The 20476-nt window shown below is 45.5% G+C and overlaps 1 protein-coding gene and 1 pseudogene across 1 annotated transcript; one reads left to right on the top strand and one right to left on the bottom strand.

Annotated features, from left to right (window-relative positions):
* Positions 1-6398: 6398 nt before the first annotated feature.
* Positions 6399-6958, top strand: LOC113920441 (annotated as a pseudogene).
* A 13038-nt stretch (positions 6959-19996) lies between these two features.
* LOC113923902 (U1 small nuclear ribonucleoprotein C-like) lies at positions 19997-20476 on the bottom strand. Its single transcript, XM_035724362.1, has one exon. The coding sequence runs from the start codon at positions 20474-20476 to the stop codon at positions 19997-19999; it is 480 nt and encodes a 159-aa protein (XP_035580255.1).

The raw sequence follows: 20476 nt of genomic DNA, 5'->3' as shown, positions 1-20476 counted from the left end.
ACCTAGAATTGTTGAAGCACCATATTGTCCACCTGAAACTAATATTACACTATATGTTAATTACACTGGAATTAAAATAAAACTTTAAAAAATCATTGTATTTTGGTACCTAATATATGACTGCAGATCATCTGTGCTATTAGTCTTCTTGCATTCCTCAATCCTCTAAAGAGATACCAAGCTATTACAGAATTTTAAACCAAGTGAAGAACTCTCACTTTCAGAAATAGTAAACTAAATAATTCAGAACTAACCTCCTACTGAAGACAACTAAAATAATTCATATGAAATATAAAAAGCTTTCTCCTAAAAACAGAAAAAAGCTAACAAGTAGCAAGGGATTACCTTGCCAATTATTGGCAAGAGACAATTGCTCAGAAAAGGTGAAAATCCAGAGAGGAGAGCTCAGTTTGGGGGCCACTTTTGGAATCAGAAGAGGTGGCTAAAAAGCTGAGGGAGCTAAGGTCATGTAAGTTGGAATCTCGGGCTTTTCAAGGCAGGGTCAACTCTGAAAAACCACTCCATGCTCAGGACTGTAATCCTGAGTGGCTGCACCCTGGAAGTAAGAGTAAACTAAAAATAAACTAGCTTTCTCCTGTACTTCAGCTCAGTTTCAAGTACTCTGGGTGATTCAGAAAAATTTCAAGCACTGAAAATGCTTAAGGTGCTTCTGGTTTGCTCATGACCCTACACATTCGCAAAAGTCAATGAAAACCCTTTCTGTAAGAAGATGATATTATCCTAGTCTTAACATTACTCCAGTTAATTTTTCAAGTACAATTTTCAGCACACAATCAAAGATAATCAGACATAGAAGGAAACTGAATAAGAACAAGAGCCAGCATAAACAATAGACAATAGACGTTCAACAAATAGTCCAGACAGTGGAGTCATTAGACATAAATGAGAAAAAAACTATCTTAGTTTGGTCATTAGGATACAAACTGATTTTTTATTTAAAGATCTTATTTATTTATTTGACAGAGAGAGGGAACACAAGCAGGGGGAGTGGGAGAGGGAGAAGCAGGCTTCCCGAGGAGCAGGGAGCCCGATGCGGGGCTCGATCCCAGGACCCTGGGATCATGACCTGAGCTGAAGGCAGATGCTTAATGACTGAGCCATGCAGGCGCCCCTACGAATTGAATTTTTGATCCAAAATTGGAAACTAAACAAAACAGAAATTGGGGCGCCTGGCTGGCTCAGTCAGTAGGGCATGAGACTCTTGATCTCAAGGTTGTGAATACAAGTCCCATGTTGGGTGGAGAGATTACTTAAAAATAAAGTCTTGGGGCACCTGGGTGGCTCAGTCGGTTAAGTGTCTGTCATCGGCTCAGGTCATGATCTCAGGGTCCTGAGATCAAACCCCATGTCCCCTGCTCAGTGGGGAGTCCTCCTCTCCTTCCCCCCACTCATGTTCTCTCTCTCTCTCTCTCAAATAAATAAATAAAATCTTTAAAAAATAAAATAAAATATTGGGCGCCTGGGTAGCTCAGTTGGTTAAGCGACTGCCTTTGGCTCAGGTCATGATCCTGGAGTCCCGGGATCGAGTCCCACATCGGGCTCCCTGCTCAGCAGGGAGTCTGCTTCTCCCTCTGACCCTCTTCCCTCTCGTGCTCTCTATCTCTCATTCTCTCTCTCTCAGATACATAAATAAAATCTTTAAAAAAATAAAAATCTTTAAAAATAAATAAATAAATAAAATGTTAAAAAACAACAACTAGAAATTGAAGATTCAGAAGCCAAAAAATATAATCACACAAATTAAGAACTCAAGATATGGGTCTAAAAACAGATTAGATGGGGCTCCTGGGTGGCTCAGTCGTTAAGCGTCTGCCTTCGGCTCAGGTCAGGATCCCAGGGTCCTGGGATCAAGTCCCGCATTGGACTCCCTGCTCTGCTGGAAGCCTGCTTCTCCCTCTCCCACTCCCCCTGCTTGTGTTCCTGCTCTCCCTATCTCTCTCTCTGTCAAATAAATAAATAAAATCTTCAAAAAATAAAAATAAAAACAGATTAGATGAAGATAGCTTTGAAGAATCTATTGAGAATTAGAAAATTCACATGTATTTAGACTTTTACTTTCTGTAGGTTATATTACAAATCATAGGTTTGTTTAATATAATTCTTCAGCTGTTCAGGGCCCCTATTGCCCCCAAGATCTTGGCACCTTTCATCAGAGATGACTTCCCTCCTTGCCTGCAGGATTAGCATCTGTCATGTTTGCTACAGTGTTTATCAGTTCCTCTCCATATCCAAGCTCAGAGGCTGCCTACACCAGTGTAGCCCCATTCTCTCCTAGACCCAGCTATGCTGGTCACCCCTTTTTCCCTCCATCTGAAGCCAGACCTAAGGTGCCTCTGCTCCTGGCTTCACCCTATAATAGATAGAACCTATCAGGGGAGGAGAATGTCCCTTCCCTTTGTCCCAGAGCTGCTCCTCCCTCTCTCAAAGCCAAAATTACTCCTTCTTCTCTGGAATACGGCTCTTATCTGTTTCCCTGATCAGGAGGAAGACTTCCTATAACTAAAAGTCTTACCAATCCAGGAAAAAAAAAAAAGGCTTGAGGGTAGGGGCAGTTCACAGAGGGAAAACAGCATCCTCTTCTGAGATCAGAAGGTCTGGGCCCCCAGGAGGGTCAGAACGGACTTGTAACAGTATAACCTAACCCCCTCCACTTACTCAAGGCCCAGAGACGGTGTGACACATCCAAGACCACACACCGAGCAAGTAGCACAGCCAGGACCAGGATGAGGGACTTCCCCAGCCACCCACTGCTCACTAAGACCCAAATCAAAGGCTGACAGTCCCCATGCATTTGGCGGATGTAGCACCTTTTGAGTTCCTGCCATACACCAGCACCGTGAGGATAAAACGGAGCAGACACAGTCCTTGCCCCCACGTGGTGTATCTGACTGAGGAACAGAAGGACAAACCAAACAGGCACTACACTTGCATGTACTTTACCTATCTGGATTCATTTATCCCTCACAACCCAATGTGGCAGGTAATTTTATTATTCCCATTTTATAGATAAACTGAGGCCAGTGAAGTTAAGTGACTTGCCTGTAGTCTCAAAACAGATTATGTGCAAAGCTGGGATCTGAATCTGGGCTGCATAAGCTAGAGATTTGTGGGGTCGTGTATGTGAGGGGGTAGGAAAGAAGGCGGTGGCTGAGCTGAGCCTCGGAAGCACATTTTAGCAGCCTGGGAAGGGAAAAGGGCCAGCAGGACAGGGAGAAGAACCATATGCACCTCCAGCAGATACAGCAGCATGGAGCCAGGGCCCTGTGCCCAAGGATCCCAAAGGCGACGGGCCTGCTTCTCTGCTGTCCCACCCCCATACCCGCATTTTCACCTTAGCTGTGGAGTACAGGAAGGCTCTGCCAGAAGGGGATTCATCTGTCACCTTTGGTCACCTTCAACTCCTGCAGTAAGGACCCTCACCAGCAGGGGGTGGGGCGGAAGGGCCCTCGGCGAGCAGCCTCAGTACATCCGGCCTGCCGCTGGGTGGCACTGTGACTCCTCAGAGAGGGAACAGCGCCCGCCGGGAGACTGACCACAAAAAGGAGTGGGAGCACCATCCCGGCCCTAATGCGCTGGGCACTGGGGTTACAAAAAAGTACAAGAAATGGTTCCTGCCTCCGGGGAACCTATGGTGGGGACAGATAGACACATGCCTAACGAGGTAATTGCTCCAACAACCCATTCCTGCTGTGGGGCTCAGGGAAGGAGGAGCCATTTGAGACTTGAAACAGGATTAGCCATTCCAGGCAGGCTGGCCCTGGCTGTGCTGATTCCCAGGGCACAGCGCAGAGACGTGGGGAAGCGGGGGAGGGGTTCACGGAGTCCCAGCAAGGGATGGCCGGTGGGGAGCTGGGGCTGGGGGTGCCTTCCACAGTTGAGGAAGCATGGGTGTGTATGCGCAGGGCTTCAGCACCAACAGGCTCGGGTGCTCTTTGTCTCCATGAAGCACTTAGTTCAGGGATGTGGTGAGGCCCCTGGTGCTTGCATGACTAGAAAATGCTGGAAGTTCCTGGCAGGAGCAGAAGACTCCTGGCATCCTGCCCTCTTGCTGTGCTTTTCTGGGCTCAGGCTCCAGTCCCAGCGCTGGTCGCAACTTGATGCGGGATCCGGGGTCAGACATTGCAGCTCTTGGGGCTCAGTGACTGCCTGTGTAAAAGGGGGTCTTTCATGTGCACAACTATGTTGAAAAATGAAAAAGTTTAGTCAGAAGCCACAGAGTGGGGAAAAGTGAGCCAAACAGCATCAAGAACTACCCATGTTGTTTCCTGCTAACCTGGTCTTCCTTTTGCAGGTGGAGCCACTGGGGAGGAGGACCCCCTTGGCTCCCTTCAGACCTGGGCAGGGCCCAATAGAAAGCCAGATTTGTATCTATTTGTCCTCGGAGAACAATTCATCCCCACAAAGTCTGTCAAATTTAGCGAGCAGAACTTTGCAGCAGGGAAACAATTTAATATCTGGTAGATGTGTGTTCATTAAACTTTTAAAGATGGAAAAAAGACTCTGTTCTCAAATTTCCTATTCAGGAGTTAACTTATCATGATGTTGAAATCCACATCGAAACAGCTGAACTGAAATGAGCTTCCTAAAACAAAACACAAGCAGCGATGGACTGGAAAGTTTGAGACTAAAGGCTTCAAACTCACCCTGGATAGTTGGCAGGGACTTTGCCTGACTCTGGTCCACACACACACCCGTCACCAGAAGGGGCACCCGTTGTACCTCTTATCCCCCCATAGGAATCAGGGGCCCGGCAAGGGTGCTCAGGGCTGCAGGCCAGGGCCCACAGTATCAATTCAAGCAGATACTCCCCACCTCCTTTTGTCATTTATAAATGAAGCTGGTAAGAGGTGATAAGGCCCTTGGAGGCACCCAAAGGTTTGTCAAGAAAGGGGCTCCTCTTCACACTCTCCACCCTGGTCGAGCCCCAGAGCCAGACTTGCCCAGCCCAACTGGGGAACCCAGGTCACCTTTTAGAGAGATTATTCCCCTCCACCCAGTGGAGATTCCAGAAGAGGCACAAGGGGCTTTGTATAGCAAAGTGCATAGCACATGCATCCTTTTCATTTAAACGGTATATTACGGTTCAGTTAGATTGCAGTTTTCCAAAGATGGTTTGTATACACATTTCACTGCAAACAACATAAATTTTATGTAATTATTTGAATAATGATGAGGGGAGGAGAGGACTGCTGAGGAGAGCTAATGGGGATTAAGAGTGACAAAGCCCTTCCAGTCCCACCCTCCCTTCTGCTTTGTCCATTTGCTCCTAATCTATCACTTTTTTAAAGTATAAAGAATCATGCAGCAATAAATCAAGAAATGCTCTTGGCCCAGGCTTTGGGGTACCACACTGTAGTCAGATGGTATGTAATTACACCCCCAAATTGACAAGAAGTCAGCTCAGACTAGACTAGGTGCAGAAATGCTCCAGCTTTATGCACAGAAAACTGGCCTTGGAGGAGGGGCGATTGAGTTTCAGAAGGTATGATGTGATGCCCACACACAGATTTATTATCTGCAACTGTGTGTCCCAGAAGAGGCTTTTGGGGGACACAGGAATTTCCCTATCTCTCATCTGTCCTGCAGAATGCTTCTAATCTCTTTGTAGGGCATCCTGGCACCCCTGAGTTCCTTTTATACATTTTAGATATGTAATTTAGAGCAAGTGATGTTGTATCTGGTTTTCCCATCCATCAGAGCTTACTGTTGACTTTGTCAGTACCTGAGGGTGTATTATCCTTCACACAAAAAGAACATATATGAACCAGATTTTATAAAAAAATGAGCACCCCAGTTGAAAAACGGACAAAAGACATGAAAAATACAATTCATAAAAGGTTAAGAAATGCCCAGTGTTAGGTGAAAGTGTCCCTAACCTTCCATGACTATGTGTATAATCTGATACAATTAAGAATAGTTTCAGCGGCGCCTGGGTGGCTCAGTCGTTGGGCGTCTGCCTTCGGCTCGGGTCATGATCCCGGAATCCCGCGATCAAGCCCCGCGTTGGGCTCCCTGCTCTGCGGGGAGCCTGCTTCTCCCTCTCCCACTCCCCCTGCTTGTGTTCCCTCTCTCGCTGTCTCTCTGTCAAATAAATAAAATCTTAAAAAAAAATAAATAAACTACACTTCACCCTTAAAAAAAAAGAATAGTTTCAAAATGTTTCAATGTGTATACTCTTTGATCAAGCAATTCCACTTCTCCAAATGTATCCTACGGAAACATCTGCCCAACTTAGCAGAGACAAACGTACAAGGATTTTCGTTGTACCTTTAGTATAGGAAATTTATTATAGAAAAACTGGAAAAAAGCATAAAAGTCCCTCAAGAGTAGACTGGGACTTCTCCAAGCCTCAGCCAGACGCGCGGAGCCCAGCCAGCATGACCGAGCGCGGAGTGCCCTTCTCCCTTCTGCAGAGCCCCAGCTGGGACCCTTTCCGAGACTGGTACGCGGCCCACAGCCTCCTCTTGGACCAGGCCTTCGGGCTGCCCCGGCTGCCCGAGGAGGGGGCGCAGGGGTTCGGCCACAGCAGCGGGCCGGGCTACGTGTGCCCGATGCCCGGGGCCGCTCTCCAGGGGCCCCCCACCCCACCGTGGCCGCACCTACCTATAGCCGTGCGCTCAGCCCGCAGCTCTGCAGCGGCGTCTCCGAGATCCCGCACACCGCCGACTGCTGGCCAGTGTCCCCGGACGTCCACCGCTTCGCCCCCGAGGAGATGACGGTCAAGACCAAGGACTGCATGGTGGAGATCACCCGCAAGCACGGAGAGAGGCAGGAAGAGCATGGCTGCATCGCCCGGTGCTTCACTAGAAAATACGCGCTGCCCCCTGCTGCGGACCCCACCCTGGTCTCAGGGAATTCTCACCTTGGAGGCGCCAATGGGAGCCAAGTAAGGGCCTTAGCCCTGCTGTCCACCCTCCACCTCCGTAGCCGTCACTGACCATCCCCACCCGCCAATACAGTTCGAAGCAACAACACCCCCCTCCAAAAAAAGTATGATTGGTTAACCATACAATATAGCCCATGAGACTATTAAAAACAATAAGGTAGGGGTGCCTGGGTGGCTCAGTCGTTAAGCGTCTGCCTTCGGCTCAGGTCATGATCCCAGACTCCTGGGATCGAGTCCCGAGTTGGGTACGCAGCAGAGCCTCTCCCTCTCCCCCTCCCTGTCTCTCTAAAGAATAAACAAATTAAATGTTTTTTAAAAAATTGTAACTGTGTGGTAACAGATGTTAACTGGACTTACTGTGATCACAATACCTACAAATATCAACTCACTATGTTGTACACCTGAAACTAATTATATGTCAACTATCTCAATTATATCTCCATTTTTAAAAATAAAATGAAAAAGACAGAAACAGAACAGTGTAAATAATGGGCTACGTGGTTTTGTTGTTGTTATTGTTGTTTTAAGATTTTATTTATTTATTTGACAGAGATACACAGCGAGAGAGGGAACACAAGCAGGGGGAGTGGGGGAGGGAGAAGCAGGCTTCCCGCTGAGCAGGAAGCCTGATGCAGGGCTCCATCCCAGGACGCTGGGATCATGACCTGAGCCGAAGGCAGGCGCTTAACGACTGAGCCACCCAGGCACCCCACAGGCTACCTGTTTTTGTAAGAAAAGGGGGGAGGGGCTCCTGGGTGGCTCAGTTGGCTGAGCATCTGCCTTTGGCTCAGGTCATGATCTCAGGTCCTGGGATTGAGCCCAGAGGAGGGCTCCACGCTCAGCGGGGAGTCTGCTTGTCCCTCTCCCTCTATATATTAGTTTCAGGTGTACAAAATAATGATTCAATATTTGTACAAATATTGCAAAATGATCACCACAGTAAGTCTAGTTAACATCCATCACCACACGTAGTTACAAAACTATTTGTCTTGTGATGGGAACTTTTTTTTTAAGATTTATTTACTTATTTGAGAGAGAGAGTGCGCTCTATGGGGGGACACCAGGGGGAGGGGCAGAGAGAGTGGGAGAGAGAAACTCAAGCCGACTCTGCACTGAGCACAGAGCCGGAGGCGGGGCTGGATTCCAGGACCCTAAAATCACCACCTAAGCAGAAACCAAGAGTTGGAGACTCAACTGACTGTAGGACCCAGGTGCCCCATGATGGGAACTTCTAAGATCTACTCTCTTAACTTTCCAATACGCAACACTGTATTATTAACTATACTCACCATTCTGTATATTCCATACTATATTTACTTTTATTTGCATAAGTAAACACTGGGAGTATTCGCAACAAATGAATAAAAGTGTTTCTCTATAGAAGGCAGGTGGGGAGGGGGCACCTGAGTGGCTCAGTCAGTTAAGTTGTCTGCCTTCGGCTCAGGTCATGATATCAGGATCCTGGGATCAAGCCCCACATCAGACTCCATGCTCAGCGGGAAGCCTGCTTCTCCTTCTCCCTCTGCCCCTCCCCCTGCTCATGCTCTCTTTCTCTCTAATAAATAAATTAAAAATCTTTAAAAAAAAAAGGCTGGTGGGGAAGTAATGGGCTGGATGGGGGCATAAGTACAAACAAGACTTCTAAGCATGAACCTTTTAATACTGTTTTGATATTTGAGGGAGGTATTACCTTTATGAAAAAATAAATTACAAAAAACCGAACAACAATGGTATCATCAAATCTAGTAAGGATGCAATAAAATTATTTTACATACACCACACACACACACACACACACACACACACACAATCATCTCCATCCAAGCAAGCGTCACTCATTGCCAATGCCAGAGGTCATTTTTCAGTTGATTTTTTAAAGACAATTTTTTAAGGGGTGCCTGGGTGGCTCAGTCGTTAAGCGTCTGCCTTCAGCTCAGCTCATGATCCCGGAGTCCTGGGATCGAGCCCCACGTTGGACTCCCTGCCCCGCGGGAAGCCTGCTTCTCCCTCTCCCACTCCCCCTGCTTGTGTTCCCTCTCTCACTGTGTCTCTCTCTGTCAAATAAATAAAATCTTAAAAAAAATTTTTTTTTCTTTAAATCTTCAGGAACTCTGTGGTGCACTGCAAAGAAATGTAATATCCGGGCAGTGACTAGTCCAGTAACACAGAGGGTAAACACAAGATGGGTAAAAGGGAGCTTTGACTTTCTTTTAAGGCTGCCAAGCATATGAACCTGTCTATGACTCTTGGTGGAAGGTAGAGATGATCATTTTCCACTATGGAAGCCATAATGGCCAGATACTCCCTTTTCCAGGTTTCTTTGCACATAGGGCATAGACTCATCTGACACAGATCAGTAGCTAATCAGCTGCATCCTCCCCAGAACCCGAAGTGGGAGCTAGTGGTACGAAGAATCCTTTCTAGGTCATCAGCAGTAGTGAGGGCACCATCCACGTCCTGGGGCAGCCAAGGTGTCCAGGAACCGATGTTAATAAAGTCCAGGGCTAACAGGAGGCCCAGGGGTGGTATCCCGCTCCCCATGCTAACTGACCACATCGATGCTGCAGTGGCCTCCTTTTCCAGCTCTGGTTCCATTCTATAGCATCATTTGTTTCTGTGTCTCTGGCTGCAGAGCTTCCCTTGGACCTATTCTCCAGGCCTGCATCTCCAAGTCTCCCTCGATTCATTCTGTGCATTCTGTTTTCCTTACAGCTGTCAGAATTGCCTTCTGTCACTTGCAGAACCTGACTCTGGATTGCATGAGGGGTTTTCAAGCTGGAAGTCAGAGAAAAAAATACAGGAACGAACAACCTACCCAGGGTCTCCAGGCCTTTACCTCTAGCGGAAAACAAATAGGGAAGAGGGTAAAGCAGTCCCATCAATCTTAAAACTGTGTGTGTGTGTGTGTGTGTGTGTGTGTGTGTGTGTGTGTGTGTTACAGGGCAGCAGTAGGGGTGGAAGTCAGACATGAGAACGCAAGAGGCTCTCCTGAGAAGAGGCTGCTGGTCCTGGGTCCTGGGTTGAGCTGGATCTAAAGCCTGCTGGGAAAAAGTGACAGCTACACACAGGTGATGGGTTTAGCCAATTAGCGATAAGATGTAAAAACCTGAGAGTGAGGTAGGATAGAGAATCTGTGAGAGTGAACTTTCTGCCACATAGTTATAGTCTGAAATTGGACGATTTTTTTAAATTTCATTTATTTATTTGAGAGAGAGAGAAAGAGCCAAGCTGTGGGGAGGGGCAGAGGGAGAGGGAGAAGCAGACTCCCCGCTGAGCAGGGAGCCCAACGCAGGGCTCGATACCAGGACCCCAAGATCATGACCTGAGCCGAAGGCAGATGCTTAACTGACTGAGCCACCCAGGCGCCCCGAACTGTATGATTTAAAAAAAAAATAATGATCTTGGGGGCGCCTGGGTGGCTCAGTTGGTTGGGCATCTGCCTTCGGCTCGGGTCATGATCCCAGGGTCCTGGGATCGAGCCCCGCATCGGGCTCCCTGCTCAGCGGGAAGCTTGCTTCTCCCTCTCCCACTCCCCCTGCTTGTGTTCCCTCTCTCGCTGTCTCTGTCTGTCAAATAAATACAATCTTTAAAAAATAATAATAGTGATTATGAGTTCATATGGCGCTTCTGAATTTAAAAGACGGATGGACAAAGGACTGCGTGGGTGAAGGTATGTGTGCTTGCTCCTCTGTACATATCCAGAACGACTTCTATTAGATCTGATTCATTTATTCATTTAACACGTGTTCACTGAGCAGATACAGAAATGAATTAAAAATGTACATCTAATTTCACTCCTCTGAAAATCTCAATAAAACTTCAATAAAGGGATTTATAACTACTTTTTTCTTTCATTTGGATCTATATATCTTTTGTATTGTGGTAAAATATACATCATACAAATCTTTATCATTTTAACCATTGTTAAGTGTATATTTCAGTGGCGTTAAGTACTTCACAATGTTGCTCAGCCATTGCCACTATCCGTGTCCAGAACTTCCTCATCATTCCAAACAGAAACCCCACGCCCGTTGCATAATATCTTCACGTTCTTCCCTCCAACGCTGGCACTCCATTCTATTTTCTGTCTCTGTAATTTTGCCTGTTCTACATACCTCACATAAGTGGAATCATACAATATTTATGTGGGGTTTTTTTTATCTGGCTTATTTCACTCAGCGTAATGTTTTCAAGGTTCATCTATATTGTAGCGTGTATTAGAATCTCCTTTTTAAGGCTGAATAATATTTCATGGTAAAAGTGTATCACAACTTGTTTTTCCATTCATCTGTTGATAGACACTTGGGTGGGGTCTACCTTTTGGCTGCTGTGAAAATGCTGCTATGAATTTTGGTGTAGGATATCTGTTCGAGTTCCTGCTTTCTGTTCTTTTGGGTACATGCCCAGAAATGGGATTGCTGGATCAGATGGTAATTCTATATTTAATGTTTTGAGGAACCACCATACTGTTTTCCACAGCAATTACATCTTTATGTTTCCCTACCAGCAATGTACAAAGGTTCCAAATTTTCCACATCCCCACCAACATTTTCTCTCTCTTTTTTAAAGATTTTATTTATTTATTTGACAGAGAGAGAGATAGCGAGAGTAGAAACACAAGCAGGGGGACTGGGAGAGGGAGAAGCGGGCTCCTCACAGAGCAGGGAGCCCGATGTGGGGCTCAATTCCAGGACCCCGGGATCAGGACTTGAGCTGAAGGCAGACACTTAACCATCTGACCCACCCAGGCACCCCAACATTTTCATTTTTTAAATAATAGTCATCCAAAAGAGTATGAAGTGGTATCTCATTGAGGTATAATTACTTTTTAATGCATAACCTCACTAAGCAAGGGACGCATATCCAAGCCTGTCTGATTTGAGCTTTTTACTCCACATCCTGGTCCTTCTGAGGCCCAAGCACATTTGTTTTAACAAAGCAGAACGTCTCCCAAACATTCCAGGACTTAGCTTAGATACGAAATCTTTGGTGTTGATGCCGTGTATCTCATCTTCAGGTCCACTCCCTGGAATCTTGCTTCAGGAACTTTGGGAAACTAAGCCTCAAATAGGACCAACTCTGATGTATAAAAATGCCCATGACAACATTTTCTTATAAAAGCAAAAGCAAAAACAATCTAGAATGACATAAATGTACAATAGAGGAATGCCAAGTAAATTTCAGCACATCCTCTCGATGGCTATGATGCAGTAGTTAAAGAATGATAATCACGAAGTCTTTGTTGAACCACTGAACCACTGAAAAACACTTAAGGGAAGAAAGTGGTCTGTAGCTATATGATAATATGAAGTTACACAAAGACCAGAAAACACATTATTGAAAAAGGTACTGTGTTAAGGTGTAGGACTAGAGGTGATTTTCTTTTTTAAAAACATCATTCATGTCCTTATATTGTATCTTTAATCAAAAAGGGGGGAATGACACAGCGTGCCTGGCTGTCTCAGCCAATAGAGTGTGTGACTCTTGATCTCAGGATCTTGAGTTCAAGCCCAACATTGAGCATAGAAGCTACTTTAAAGAGAGAGAGACAAAAGTGAACCAGACACTTCATTGAGGTTGGCTAATGAGTGACGGCCAAATATCAATTCTCATTTTTTTATTGAGATATAATAGACATATAACATGGTATAAGTTTAAGGTGTACAACATATTGATTTGATGCATTTATGTTGCAATATGACTGCCATTGTAGTGTTAGCTAATATCTCAGTCATGTCACAAAATGATCATTTCTTCTAGTGGTGAGAACAATTAAGATCTAAGCTCTTAGCGAGTTTAATGTTTATAATACATAATACAGTTTTGTTGTCTCTAATCACTGCACTGTGTATTAGACCTCCAGGACACATTTATCTACTAGTCTCCAGCATGTACTCTTAAGCAACATCTTTCCCATTCCCCATCCTCAGTCCCTGTCTTTTTGAGTTTGTTTTTTGTTTATTTATTTTTATTTTTTTAAAGATTTTATTTATTTATTCATGAGAGACAGAGGGAGAGAGAGAGAGAGAGAGAAGCAGAGGGAGAAGCTGGCTCCCAAGGAGCAGGGAGCCCGATGCGGGACTCGATCCCAGGACCCTGGGATCATAACCTGAGCTGAAGGCAGATGCTTAACCATCTGAGCCACCCAGGCGCCCTTATTTATTTATTTTTGAAGATTTTATTTATTTATTTGACAGAGAGAGACACAGTGAGAGAGGGAACAGAAGCAGGGAGAGTGGGAGAGGGAGAAGCAGGCTTCCTGCAGAGCAGGGAGCCCGATGCGGGGCTTGATCCCAGGACCCTGGGACCATGACCTAAGCCCAAGGCAGACACTTAATGACTGAGCCACCCGGGTGCCCGTTTTTTGTTTTTTTAGATTCCACACATAAGAGATATATACAATATTTGTCTTTCTCTGACTTATTTCATTTGGCATGCTGTCACTGAGGTCCATCTATATTGTCACAAATGGCAGGGTTTCCTTCTTTCTCATGTCAGAAAAATATGCCACCATATGATATAGCACATCTTCCTTAACCATTCTTCCATTCAGGGATGCTTAGTTTGTTGCTGTAGCTCGGCTCTTGTGCAATGACCATGGGAGTGGAGTTATCTCTTCTCCATCAGTTTTCATTTTTGTCAGGCAGCACATCTCACTATGATTACGAAATTTATTCTGAATCTTCTGCCGGCGCTTTCTGCCTGGTTATATCTTTAGATGGGTTCCAAGAAAGGTGTGGTTAAAACTGTGATGGCCAAATTCCAGGAGGTCTAGATGATTCGAGCAATTTGGATGGAGACCATTACTGAGGTTTCTAACAGTTGGCGCGCTGGGGACATCCCCAAGCCTCACATTTTTTCCATGCATTAAACCACCACTAGATGCCGCTAGAGTCTGTGCTATGCCTCCCAAGTAGGCTACGTGCGCTTTCTCACTTCCCGTGGGGAAACGACGAACATTCATTTAAATGTGTTGTGTTAGGACACACTCATGTGCATTTTTACGCCAAGTAAAGCTCCGTGAGTTGGAAGCACCACCTTTTCTACGTCTTTTGAACAGAGCGTTGGAATTCAGGCCTACCGAGCGTCTTCTGGGCCAGGCAGTCTTCATTTATTTTCCCATTTGATCTCTGTGCCTGGCGTCTTCTGTTTGCCCCTCCAGATCAGCTTTCCACCCCTCTCCCACCACCGCGAGCCCCCAGGGGCTGAGCTGTCGAGACAGAATTAGCCAGCTCACTTCTGCTCTGGCTTCCCCTTGGGTTTCGCCAGTGAGAAGCTCTGGCAGGAGGCGGCACTCGGAAGAGAGAGCATTTGAGATGTTTGTTCCCCAGTTCCCACCGCAGAGCCCCCACTGGCTGGCTTTGTCCGGCCACCCACGGTTCCGCCACCTGTACGGTAGCCCTCCACACAGCCTCTCTGTCTCCAGGTTTTGTCCTTCGGCCCCGGGGAGGTGACAGACAGCTCAATTGTTCCTAGTCCCTTGTCCCCAGTCTTGGAGTACGGCACAATCCCCCAGGGTTACTCTACACCTTATTCACACCTTTGTAAATAGTCTTTGTATTAAACTCTCCTCAAATTACCCCCATTGAGTGTGTCATCCGTTTTCTGCCAGGATCCTGACTAATATACCAATACTAATATACCAATGCCTAACGAGATTGGGGTAACTCGTCCAAATTTGAGAGGCAGTAAGCAGCATTAACTGGGCGGGGAAACAGGTCTGTCTGCATCCTTTGCTGGGTCAGACTGCACTGCTCAGGAAGGGCCAGACGAGCAGTGGGCACATTGGACAGCCAGGAATGGGTCCAGCACTGGGCATAAGGAACAGACTCTTCTGCTCTGTGCCCTAGACCACTGTATGTCCAGGGCCCATTCCCACTTCTGTCTCTCCCGAAGTTGGCCTGTGCCCTGCTCCTTATTCAGCAGTCATTGTATTTGCCCGGGAAGCCTTTGCTTGCAGAGCCCAGAGCAGTCTCCTTCATGACTCCTGTGGCGGTTTTTAAAATATGCCCACAAATTCTTGGAGATTCTCTCCATCAGGGGTGGTGTCTAATTCCCCTTCCTTGAATATGGGCTATCCCTAGTAATTTGTTTCTAACCAGCAGAATACAGAAGTGATGTGCCCTGACTTCTGAGGCTGGGTCATAAATGCAGATCAGTTTCTGCCTGCCTCTCTCCTCTTGGGACATTAATTCATGAAATCCAGACTGCCATGCTGGGAGGAAACCCAGACAACACGGGGAGGCCATGTACAGGTGAGCCCTAGCTGAGGTCCCAGCCATGAGAAAGACTCAGGCCCCAGCCATGGTTTGATGACAACTACATGAAAGATGCCATTGAGAACTGCCTGTCTGAGGCCAGTCAATGGGAAACAAGAGAGAGAATAATAATAAAATGGTTGCCATTGTTTTAAGTCACTAGGTTTTGAGATAATGTGTGACACAGCAGTAGAAAATTGATGAAGTCCCTTCTGCGTAGAAGTGACAGAGCCCTCAATATTGATTCTCTTTGGGGTGTCCAATGTATTCTGGGAGACTACTCTCCTTTAATTTTCTTTAAAAATCTCCAAATTTGGGGTGCCTGGCTCACTCAGTTGGTGGAGGATGCAACTCTTGATCTCAGGGTCATGAGTTCAAGCCCCACGTTGGGTGTGGAGCCTACTTAAAAAAAAATAATAAAATAAAATAAAATAAAATAAAAATCTCCAAATTTCACAAATAAATAGCTCTGAATTTCCAATTTTTATTGCATGATGATCTTGTCCTGGATTTTGTTCCTGGATACTTGAAAAGTTGATAACATCTTGGAATTAAATGTACCTGAATTTTTGTTCAGAACAGGTTCACGTTCTAGAATCTGCTCTTTTCACTTGATAATATATTGTTGACAACTTTCCAAATGAGTAAATATAGATATCCCGGATGCGTTTTAAACAATGGCTTCATAATATTAAGCCGCGGTTTTTATGAGTTTTCCCAAGCTGAATATGCCACCAAATAACACCCACCCACAGTAGGATAGTTTGTTAGTTCATTCGTTCTCTCACTCACTCATTCAAAACCCCATGAAATGTTCACTACATGCCTAGGAGTGGTTTTGAGAATATCAAGAACTTTGTAGAACTCTAAACCTAATTTTCTAGAGATAATTTTTGCTTAAGTTAGGGGAAATGATCATCTTCCCTGGACAGGACAGGGTTGAAGATAACTGTTACAGGCAGCCTTTAAGATGGTTCCCAAAGCTCCTCCCCTCCCGCTGTTTATACTATTGTGTGCTCTGGATCTGGTGACTTGCTTCTAACAAATAGGTGAATAGTGATGGGATGATTAAGTTACAAAAGACTGTGACCTCCATCTCGCCCTATGACCTTCTATTTTTGCAGGCTTTAATGAAGCTGGTTGACATGTTAGAGAGGTCCAAATGGCAAGGAACTGATCCACAGTTAATAAGGAACTGAATCCCGTCAACAGCCACGTGAGTGAGCTTGAACATGGATCCCTCCTGAGTCAACCTTCAGATAAGACCACAGCTTTGACTGATACCTTGATTGCCACCTTGGGAGAGACCCTGACATAGAAGATGCAGGTACACTGTGCCCAGACCCTGACTCACAGACACTGTGAGATAATAAGTATGTGTTGTTTCAATATCCTAAGTTGTAGAGTAATTTGCTATGCACCAATAGATAACAAACTGTCATTATTTAGGGATGAGAACTTGCAGGTTATGGCATGTGGTGACAAAATAAACTATTTAACTATTGTTTAGGTTGCCTGGAATGAAACACCCATTGAGGCAAGGCTCTGGGGGTCCTAGTGGCTGCCATGCGAAAACATCATAGAGGAAACAAGGAGTTCAGGGACTATGGGTGAGGCCATTGCTTTGAACTCTGGGCACTTTAAGGAAGGAGATTGAGAAACACAAGGTCCTAGTTTCTTATTCCTCTTCCACTTCTGTTTATTTTTACTCTTCTCTTCTCATCTCTTCCTTTACGTTCCTGCAAAGTTCAATCCTAAAGGCACTAAGCAGGACAGAGCAAGGAAGGCATTGGTCCCTGGAGCGGAAGGAGCACTGGAGGCAGAGTGGGGTATTGGTGACCGAATTGGGTTCGGAGAACGTTTGTGCAGGGGAGTATGGCCTGGCCCAGTAAGTCAGAACCTGCGCTGCCCCAGGAGGGCATTTACATAGGACGTTGGCCTCGGGTAGGCGTCAGAGCCCGCAGAGGGTGAGAAGGACAGCACTGCAGAGGGGTAGCTCAGTGAGGGCGTCACAACCTGAGCAGGGTAATGAAAGTGTATTAGTTATCTCTTGCTGTGTTAGAAATTACGCCCAAACCTCGTGGGGTATAACAATAATCTTTTACTATCTCACAGTTTCTGTGAGTTGAGAATTCAGAGCATAGCAAGCTTGTCTCTGTTCTGTGATGTCTCAGGCCTAGCCTGGTGGACTTGATGGCTTAGGGCTGAAATAATCTGAAGTCTTGGCTGAAGCTGGAGGATCAGCTTCTACAGTAGCTCGCTTCATGCCTGAGAAGTCAGTGCTAACAAGTTGATTTCTTTCTCTGTGGGCCTAGCCACACATGACTCTGTCCACAGGACTGTTGAGTGTCCTTATAACATGGCAACCAGCTTCCCTGAGAGCCAGTGATCCTGGAGAGTGAGCCAGGAAGAAGTTATCTTTTCCTGATAAACTAGCTTAGAAAGTCCTATGGCATCATTTCTATCATATTTTATTCATTAGAAGTGAGTCACTAAATCCAACCCATCATCAAGGAGAGGGGAATTAGGTGACACCTTTTGAAGGGAAGAGTATCAAGGAATTTGCAGATATATTTTTAAACCACTACAGAAGACATGGAGGAGCAGCCTGGTTGGGGATGGGGGTGTCTCAGACCCCGAGCAGGGTGAGGAGGGCATATACATAGAGGGGAAGTGTGGCATGGGTTTGCAGAGCCTGAGCAGGATGAAGAAGGCATCCATGTGGGAGAGACAGACTGGCTGGGGAGTTAGAGCCCAAGTGTGTTTGAGGAAAGCTTCTGTGCTTGTGTGGGGGTGGGAGTAGTGCTGGAAGATGGTTTGCATACAGGGGATTGATCACATAAGTAAATATATTAAGGATAATTAGAGCCAGAAGAGTGAGTTACAAATATGGAAAGAGAGAAAAATAACATAAATCCTGTGATGTTGGTTTGGGAACTGTAGGTATGAGTGTGAACTCGTGGATTTCAAGATGAAAAGGTGGTTAAATAGACAGGGTGTGTGTGTGTGTGTGTTTCCTATTGTCCAGGGGGCCTGGAAGAGCAGAATCCTAATAGCAATGAGCACACATAGCACCAAGGAATACCATTTCTTCTAAAAGGAACCAATGTTCTTTAGAGAAATGGCAGATTCCAGACTTAGAGCAGGGAACATACAAGATGAGCCCAGAACACCTTTTTAAACCAGAAAGCGAGGACTTGCTCAGGAATGTTTGGAACGTGAGTCAGCATGAAGGAGTTCCCACTGACCAAATCTGGGACAATTTGAGCCAGCCAAAATTTTAAAAAATGACATTAAGAAAATATATCCCAGGGCACCTGGGTGGCTCAGTCGTTAAGTGTATGCCTTCGGCTCAGGTCATGATCCCAGGGTCCTGGGATCGAGCCCTGCATTGGGCTCCCTGCTCAGTGGGGAGCCTGCTTCTCCCTCTCCCACTCCCCCTGCTTGTGTTCCTGCTCTCACTGTCTTTCTCTCTGTCAAATAAGTAAATAAAATCTTTTAAAAAAGAAAATATATCCCATTGAAATAAAATAGGAAAGCATGAGTTTGTACTAGTATTAATAAATGAATAAATTGATGAGGAATGAGGTATTTACAGGGTTTCAAAGTATCCACCAAATACTTAATAATTTCAAAGGGAAAACAGTGCCTTACAGTGGAGAAACAGGCACCATGAAGCAGTCAAAATGAACATCACCGGTAATGTGACAAATCAAAATCATATACCACCTGATTGGATGCAAATAGAAATGCACGGTATCACTTCTGTGATAACCTGCATCTCGTCATGAGGAAACAGCAGACAAACCAAAATTGGGGGCTACAGAATAACTGGACTGTGATCTTCCAAAGTATCAAGGATATGAAAGTTAAGGAAACACTGAAGAATTGTTCCAGAGTGAAGGGCATTAAAAAGACATGAAAACTAAAAGCAAATTGCCAGTGTGAAATGGATCGTAATGTTCTAAAGACATTTGGCAAAACTTGAATGGGATCTGAGGATTAGATGGTAGTAATGCTAATTTCCTGATTCTAATGTAGGTTGATTCTTTGTAGGAAATACACACTTACTGTTCTATCAGAGAAGTAAGCCCTAATATCTGAAGGCACCCCAAATATAATAAGAATTAACTCTCTCCTTAGCATAATGCTGCTAATTATGTACCATCCATGGGAGAATTGGAATAAATAGTCCCTCAAATCATTTTCTTCTCTTCTGTCATTCGCTTGAGGAACCCCAATTGAGAAGGCCTGCACTTTATTTATTTTTTTTTAAGATTTTATTTATTTGACACAGAGAGAGAGAGCACGCAAGTAGACAGAGCAGCGGCAGAGGGAGAGAGAAAAGCAGGCTCCCTGCCCAGCAGAGAGCCCAATGTGGGACTTGATCCCAGGATCCTAAGTCAAAGGCAGACGCTCAACCGCTCAAGTAAATGAGCCACCCAGGTGCCCCCTGCCCTTTAGTATTATAGGATGATCATGTCAGCAACTTACTCTCAAATGGTTCTGGGGTGGGGAGAAGAAGGAAGTATGAGGTTGTTTCAAGGTTAAAAAGAAAGAAAGAGAAAGAAGGAAATGCTATGAATTCTTTCTTTTTTTAACTAAAACAGTTGACAATTTTATTTTCACATTTCACAATACAAATGAAAATTGCTTTTTTTTTTTTTTTTGTCCCACTACTCCCCAGCAAAAACTATTCTCTCTTTGATAGGAAGGGGGAGCAAGTCTTCCTTGTCCTGCTGTGAGAAAACACCCAGAGTCACAACACCATGATCTCCTGGTGAAGTAAACAAGTAATATAAAATGAACATAAGGAGGTTCCTATCTCTTCTTATCTGTCCGGTCGAGTCATTCCTGGCAAAGTGGGCACCATCATGGGACGGGCAGGAGGTCTCATCACTGGGGGCCCAGGCATCATTGGCATGTGGCCTCCCATAGGTGGCCTCATTCCAGGAGCAGGTCCCACTGGCATCATCCCAGGAGGAGGAGGGCCCATCATTGGCATCATGGGAGGGCCCCCCATATGGGGCGCTGGCATCATACCAGGGCGAGGAGGACCGGGGAGACTGGGGGGAGGTGGGATCATTGCCCCTGCAGGAGGAGGAGCAGAGAATGGAGTAGGAGGGATCTTTCCTTGTTGAAATGCATTGGTTGTTTTGTCGATCAGGCTCTGAGCCTGCTCTTCCATCCATTTCTGATAGTACTCTTTCACATTCTCTTTGTGTTTCCTACCACTGCAGTGTGTCTTCCTCACAGATGGAGAGTCATGGGTCAGGTACGTGTCGCAGTAGTCACAATAAAACTTAGGCAT

This window comes from Zalophus californianus, chromosome 15 (genome assembly GCF_009762305.2).
Source record: "Zalophus californianus isolate mZalCal1 chromosome 15, mZalCal1.pri.v2, whole genome shotgun sequence".
Classification (NCBI taxonomy): Eukaryota; Metazoa; Chordata; class Mammalia; order Carnivora; family Otariidae; genus Zalophus; species Zalophus californianus.
Note: the sequence above shows the minus strand (reverse complement) of the source record. Positions and strands in the feature narration are given on the sequence as shown.